The sequence below is a fragment of the Chenopodium album genome, chromosome 5 (genome assembly GCF_948465745.1).
Source record: "Chenopodium album chromosome 5, dcCheAlbu1.1, whole genome shotgun sequence".
Taxonomy (NCBI): Eukaryota; Viridiplantae; Streptophyta; class Magnoliopsida; order Caryophyllales; family Amaranthaceae; genus Chenopodium; species Chenopodium album.
In genome coordinates, this window is record NC_137838.1 from 68213643 (window position 1) to 68221390 (window position 7748).

The window sequence follows — 7748 nt, forward strand, 5'->3', positions numbered from 1 at the left end:
TAGACAAGGGAAATCAATATTGATATAGTTTTAAAAAATATAAATAACGTAAATGGTGGAATTTTGTACAGAATTTTAGCTCATGGTCTACCACTGATTTCCCTTTTGTTTGGTCTATGCATTTTATGCCGTAAAGGCTAAACATACAATTATTGTAGGTGGTCCCTACATAAAACCACAATTTGTCATGTTTTTATTACTTAAAATTATGGATCCAAGTTCCATTTGAATTTAATTTATATTTGACTCTTAGTTTTCTTCCCTTTTTTATGATGTGTCAAATTTCTAATGGTATTGAATGTAGGGACCATGTGTATCTTCACATATTTTATGCCGACAAAATATAAACAAAATTTTAAGTGGAAGAATCAAATTTAATAGAGAGTGATTGATTGCGCCAATCAACTTGAAATATACCAAAAAATAAAGGCAAAAGTCAAAACAAAGAAGAAAAAAATCACAATCATGTTGAAACACAGTACATATTTGCACATATCAGTCTAAACTTAGTAATAAATGCCTTGAACTATCTTTACAACATGATTAAAGCCAAATTCCAAAAACCTTACATCACATGTTGCCTGCCCATAACATTCTTTTGCCAATCTATCATAATTTACACAAGTTGAGGCAACAGAATTCAATTTTCACGATGTCAGCCACAAGCAAGCGAGAATCAACTGCCTTTTGCTCTTATGCTTATGTAGAATCCTCGTATATACGGAAACGGCTATAAATAAGCCTAAAGCCTAAATACAGTACACTCGGGTATATAATAGAAATTTACTTGTCTTTTGCTCTTATGCTTATGTAGAATCCTCATAAATGCAGAAACGGCTATAAATAAGCCTACAGCCTAAATACAGTATACTCGGGTATATAATAGAAAATTGCCAATACTGAAGAGAATGAAGTAAAAATGCTACACTTGAAACACTTTATTAATGATGAACAAACTAAAGCAATCATAATGTACATACGTATATTCTATGCTTTTGGAGATAACAATAAATTACACGATTTGTCAACGTCACCAAAATTGCCAACTGCATCTTTTAAATCACCGACACAAATTGGCCAAATACTTTCATAAAGGGAATTTCTATGTCCACTCCCAAAATCACTTCTTACACTCCACCTAGCGCAAACACTAGGTTGTGAATTTTACCGAGCTGAGTGTAAATGATGTTTTTGAGGGTGAATATAGCAATTTCCCTAACAAAGAGCTAGTAGTACAAGGGGACCTATTTACTTCTCTCATCTTTGTATTTCATAAATAATTTATCTATTAAAACAGGATTAAAAAATGAAAGTATTTACCTGAATTGGAAATAATCACAGGCAAAACTCTTGGATTTAACGTTCGTGCAACTTAATCATGGCGACTGGGCGAACAAAAACGTAGGCAGGTCTGTGTTGAACTGGCTTACGTTTTGTTTTTTTGTTGTTGTTCTTGGTATCGCCTTCTTACCATTTCAGCATAAAGAAGCTCGTTCCATGAGTCGGGAACTCCCGGAAGACACCAATGACTGCAGTCTTGAAATTTCAATGGTGTTTTCTTCTCTTCTGTGGAGAGGCGTTGCTTCCGGTAGACTGATGGGTGTGCATCCTTCCTGTAATCTGTCAATTTCGTGATATTTAGGTATGATATAGGGGTTTTCATGCCCCTCATTACCGTCTCAAAAACTTTCATTTTCCATGGGTATTTCTCTAGGTAAGTGTCATTTGTAATGGGTTCGGTCTCGCTGTCACATTGCCCCCCAGAATTCCATTGCCCACCTCTGCAATCAGAAAGAGGAAACATAATTGGTTAGCTTTTGCTTTTCAAGTTCTACATGGGAAAAAAAAAATCGTATCTAAAATACATTGATAAGATGTGACATTGATATACCATTAGAGAATTTGTCATAAAATTCATATGAATTATATCAAACTAAGGTTCCAAACTTCGTGAATGAGCTATAATTAAAATATTAGCTTGTTCACTTCACCTACTCAAATGGACTAATTTTAATACAGATTTACACTGATTTCTGAATAGGACTTTTCTAGCAGAATCTGACATCATAACTCACTTATTAGTTATTACAAAATTCATCAAAATTGGTTATGTCAATAAAAACTGATTTTTATTAGTTGCAGAGAACAACGCATGCGTAAGTAAATTTTCACTAGTAAGTCATGGTAATTAAGGTGAGACTATTAATTTTTTTCTTTTTAGTTGCTGATTACAAGACCTAAATGAGGCAAAACCCAATCAAGAGGTAACCCTTTTAATTAATCATTAAGTTTAGACACTTTTGATTGCCTAAGTTTCAACTCATAAGAATTTGACCTAGGGGTATGCCTATTGGTTTCTCTTCATTTGACTAACATGTATGTGTTGTAAGCGTCTACTATAGTATACCTATGATCATAATATACTCCGTAACATGTTCTATGAATATACAAATGGCCTAACTCGAAAATGCACACAATCCATAGTAATAGAAAGGGGTAAATGCTTGCCAATTTTTCTGTCAAACATTACCATCATGAATAAAATGAGCTGCAATACCATCAAATACAAGAGCAAGAGTACATTGCATACTGTGAATGTGGGTTCAAACAGACCTGAAATGTGTACTGGAATAGCCGCGAAAGAAGACATGCGTCTTTTGAGGATCAACATTGTTGTCGACCCATCGACCCCAAGTTGTTATAGCTTTTCGAAACGCCTCCTGAACATCCAATTGCTTGTAGACGTTGCTGCCTTCTTGGTAATAATCTTCCCTGCATTCAAAATCAAACACATTTAACCTCAAGTGAAAAGGGACAATATATAATTATGATGAGACAAAGAGCAATTATAGGTACCCCTTTGATGTCTTCTCATGCGTCCACCAATGCCCGGTATTAAAAATTACAATGTCGGCACTCTTAAAGTGTTTGGAGTCATTAACCACGAGATCAAGTCGAAGAGTTTCCTTGGTTGTTCCATTCTTGTCTTTGACTTCCCATTCTTGGACTAAGAAAGGAGCTACAAAGAACTCCACGGTACAATTATAATCCTACTCAAGCACCAAAAGTAAGCCGAATTAGTTCAACAATCATAAAACTCAAAACATAGAGAATAACTAAAATCGAAGGTACAAAGCTTACTTTGAATACAAAAGTATAAGAAGCTTCATTCCGAAAGTAATGCCTGCCAGAAGCTTCATAAACGTTCTTTGGATTTTTAGCCGAGTTCTTAAGGATGCAAACCAAGGATTCCCACATATTTCGATTCAGCGAATCTCCAACAAAAACTAGTCGCTTTCCCCTCAATAATTTCAACATTTTCCTTCCATCCAATCTGTAGAAAATATATTCATCCAAATTAAGCGTCGGCGAACAAGTAACTTCAGTTGAAAAAGAAAGATATGGTAAGTAGTTTGAATACTTGAGCAAGTTTACTAAACTCAATCCAAACAAACATGTCCACAATTCAAATTGAAATTACATGAAAATCAATAGACTATTGAACTTCAGTCAAAATAAATTGAATTTTTAACATTATTAGTCAAAAGTCTAAATTTTAGATCGAATTTTCAGGAGCAAGATGTACAAAAGCTCTAATATATCAATCAAAATATATGCCAACAATGAGATTTTCCCTCATAATCTGTTGCACAAAAATTCAAGTCTCCAAAATCATAATTACTGATGAATTCATATACATTAACTTAAAATTCAAGAAAAATCAAATCGATCCAAAACTGCCAAAAAAAACCCCTATTCCCCATTAACCTCAATTTATGATCTAGCATCAATATTTTAAATTAAATCTGAAACTGAAACCAAAACCCCAAATTTGATAAAGAATATACTCATGTAGTCATATCACACATTCAAAACATTTATGGAAAAAACTTATTCAATGTTATACCAAATAAAATCATATCATATGAAGCAAAAAAGGTAAAGTAGTAATTAATCTACTTAGAAATGTACCAAAATAAAAAGGCATTAAATTAAATTAAATGATTGAGAAAAAAAAAAAAAAAAAAAAATTACCTAGGCAATGTGCAACCTTTAGGTTTCCATTTAAGCTTTTGATAATCATTATCAGGTCTACCATTCAGAAAACAATTAAATTGTTCATCAATTAGTTTACATGATCCGGGTTTATAAAGCGGGTATGATTCATCTCTAATCCATCCACCATCATACAAATCACAACCAATCAATGATGCAACCAAACTCTTCTTTTCATTCCCCTGTTTTTGAACTTCCCCTGAAACGACACCGTTTTCACTGTGACTGCTGTTGTTACTATTATTGTCCTCTTTCTTTGGCAATGAAGTTGGGAAATCTTTCCCTTCTTCCCCACTTCCTTTCGCACTCGTCGAATTCGTTATCGTTTCGATACTCGAATTCGGTGTAATTGGAGGGATTTGAGGGGGAGATGCTACAACACTAGTACTCTGATTACTCTGTTTTTCAGAAACAGGGGAAATTTTTGGTGAGATTTGAGGAAGAATTACACTACTCTGATTAGTTTGCTTTTCTGGGTAATCAGTATTATTAGTGGGGTTTATGTTTTCATCTTGTTTTGGTAAAATTGGAGAGATTTCTAGGGGGATTTGAGGCAAATTTGGGGTAATTTGGGGAATAATATCAGTATAATTAGGATTAAAGTTTTGAACTTTATCAGGAGGAAGTTGGGTATCTGTCAAATTATCTGTAAAATTTGAAAAGGGTGATTGAAATGAATCAAAATTTTGAGATCTAGAAGAATTAATTTCAGTAGAAAAATTAGAGGGGAAATCAGATCTGGGAGATTGATCAGTAAAATTAGGAGGAGAAGTAGAATTAAGAGTAAAATAATTGAAAAACCAAGTAGAAGAAGAAGTATTGGTTGAAGAAGGAGAAAAGGCTAAGAAAACAGTGAAAGCAATGAAAACAAAGATAACTCCATAAACAAAAGGAGAGGTTTTTCTGGTTTTGAAAAGAGAGAAATAGCCTTTAAAATCTGTAGTAATGTTGTTATTGTTTGGGACTAATTGGTATTTTGTGGATTCAGCCATTGTTGAAGGGTTTGTTGCTTAACTGTATTTGGAGGAGAGAAGAGAGAGTTGGGGAAGAAAGAGAAGAGGAGAGAGAAAAGTGAAAGGGGTTTATGGATGGGAGAGTATAATTAGTGGACTATGAAGACGAGTGTCAACACACAGTCTTAAACACTTGAGTTAATTGGCTTAAAACACATAACTCAACTCTTATAATAAATGAGTTGGATCCCGTTCACTTTGTCGGGTTTCTTGATCTTATTAAGAACCCTGATTTTTTTTTTTTTTTAAATTTTTTTTTAAAATTTTTTTTTTATATTATTTACAAGAGGATCTTATAAATAAAACAACAATACAACAAAACAAACAAGACGACTAAAACAACATTAACTAACAAAATCCCAGGAAGGACCAATGTGAGTGCGCTTCACACGAGCTAACTTGCTGGACTCTAGATTAAGAGGCAAAGACGAAGCTAGACGTCGCTTTGAGCCCACATCATCCACCCTGCAACCTACAAGCATCCTATCATAAAACCTCTTACCTGACGTCCGAAGAAGAGAATGAGAAATAGTTCGTTGTTGATGATTCAGACGAGATGAGACCATGGAAGGCAAAGGTAGAACTTGAAACTTAAGACCCTGATAGCTGCATATAAACCCCTGAGAAGCTGCCTTGTTTGGCAAATGACCTTGTAATATTGATGGCTTGATTAACTTTTCCGAAACCTGATTTGCAGCCGCCTCAACTGTGGACGATTGAAAAGAAGCACTCGAGGCCTAATGAGTGGGAACCGCTTGGTGCTCCGAGCCACAGAAAGGAATAACCGAAGGAATAAAAGTCTCTGCTTCCCTGGATTTTTCACCTAGGGGGACCTCTATCAAGATTTAAGTTTTACTTGGGATAACCCGAACAGACATTACCGATATAAACCTAGAATGATAAAAACTAAGCACTTCACTGTGCTTAAGACATTGCAAATTAGATGATGCAATCTAACGAGATGAACCGAAATAACCACAGGATCGAAACCGACGCTGATGCAAACCATTATCCAACTACATTGATTTCGAAGTAGACTCCCTATCCAAATCGTGAGAAGTCGTCTCATCTGACACTATCGGAGGAGTTCCATAAACATGACTTACAACATCACAGTCCATGTGAAAAGCGCTAGGTAATTCCCCTGGAATGACCTCCATATCACAAACAACCTGATTGGTTGGAGAAGCAACTTCCAAAAAGTGAGAGCTATAGAAGAGGCACAACCTAAAAGACTTTCAATCTCCTGTAATTCTTTTAACACTTCCACATTCCTCGAGTAATCACTATTAAGAACCTTACAAAGGTCAGATTTGGCGGATAGAAGATCGACTAACCCCTTAAAAGCCAAAGCTGTCCTAAACAAACCTTTTGTATGACAGGAATCATACCTCAACACAAACGAACATAACTTAATTATAGAATCAAACTCCTGTAATTTTAGGGCACAAGCAACCAAATTGAGATATAAAGTTAAGGCCAAAGACCAAAACATAACATATGTCTTTTGGAATGAAGGCAAACTAAAACATAATACTTTACTCGCTAAATCATACTTGGAAAAAGCAAGCTTAAACTTGCGTTCCCGGAACAAGGAACTACCTTCCTCCTTGAAAACTTTAGAACGGACTAAAACATCATCAGGACAAGCTAACGAATCAAGGATACAAATAACGCGCTTGTCATTAAAATTAGCAGGAAGATGGAACTCAGCAAAAGCAGGACACAAATCCATCTACTAAACAACCTAATAACCACACAGAACTCCTATAGGATCAACCACCCACTTCACCTAATTACATACCCAGCCACATACAAGGCTCACCAAAAGTAACCAAAAAACCAGAAGAAGGGTAGCCAACAACAACTAAAGACCAAAAACAAAACACCGTAAAAATAACCAAACTAAAGAAGACGAAACTTAAATAACTAAGCAATATCAAACAACCACCACCTCACCTCCGATCCAGGCTCCCGGAAACAGCAACTAAAGCCACCTCGAACCTTGACCCTTATGTTGATCCCACAAATAATTGGAGGTAAACCGTGGAGACCGATAGCGCCAACCACCAAGGTGCAGGGGACCACTCGCCAGAGACTGAAGGGAAAAGACCAAGGGTGCAGGTCGCCGGCGAGAAATAAGGTGGTGCAAAGTTTGGTTTTAGTGGTGGAATAAGAACGAATACAGCTATTATAGAGAGAGAAACTTTTTTTAGCGGTGGGATTGTCTCTTTTTTTGTTTGTTTGTTAAAAGCTCTCGAATGTCCTACATTCATTGCTTAGATTAATGTGTGATTTTGACATGTATTTCAAAAATAATGTCATTTCTTTATTTTATTTTTTAAAAAAAAGAAATTTATGTAACACTCTTAGACACTCGTTTGCCCAAATTCTTAATTATTTGTTAAATATAAATGCAAAAAAAAATGATAATTAGAATATGTAAATCTTTTTTAAAACGAGTTGGCCGCTACACTCTAACAGGATAAGAAAAAGAAAGATATTGTAATGTGAGGTAAGAATAGCTGGCCGCTGCGCTGCACTCTAGCCATGTCGGTCAAGCCCACTCGATCGGTCATGAGTTCTAGCTTAATCTAGTTCATTTTTTGATTTTTTCGTGTGATCGGACGTGAAAGCAACATGAAATCAATTAAGTAGCTTTCCCACCCAGACGAGCTC

The 7748-nt window shown here is 35.4% G+C and overlaps 1 protein-coding gene across 1 annotated transcript; it reads right to left on the reverse strand.

Annotated features, from left to right (window-relative positions):
- Positions 1 to 909: 909 nt before the first annotated feature.
- LOC145632191 (protein trichome birefringence-like 1) lies at positions 910 to 5157 on the reverse strand. The gene is made up of 5 exons (XM_081684502.1): positions 4036 to 5157; positions 3142 to 3334; positions 2857 to 3050; positions 2614 to 2772; positions 910 to 1781 (listed from the first exon to the last, which is right to left on the reverse strand). Exons 1-5 carry the CDS (start codon positions 5046 to 5048, stop codon positions 1427 to 1429), a joined length of 1914 nt encoding a protein of 637 aa, XP_081540628.1. The 5' UTR covers positions 5049 to 5157; the 3' UTR covers positions 910 to 1426.
- Between the last annotated feature and the right edge of the window lie 2591 nt (positions 5158 to 7748).

What these genes read in the sequence shown, in the direction of transcription:
- LOC145632191 (XM_081684502.1), bottom strand. Translation starts at nt 5,048, where the DNA reads ATGGCTGAATCCACAAAATACCAATTAGTCCCAAACAATAACAACATT. An exon ending in CATGAGAAGACATCAAAGGG is followed by an intron (nt 2,773 to 2,856) that starts GTACCTATAATT and finishes TTTTGAATGCAG; the next exon opens with GGAAGATTATTACCAAGAAG. An exon ending in TATTCCAGTACACATTTCAG is followed by an intron (nt 1,782 to 2,613) that starts GTCTGTTTGAAC and finishes TTCTGATTGCAG; the next exon opens with AGGTGGGCAATGGAATTCTG.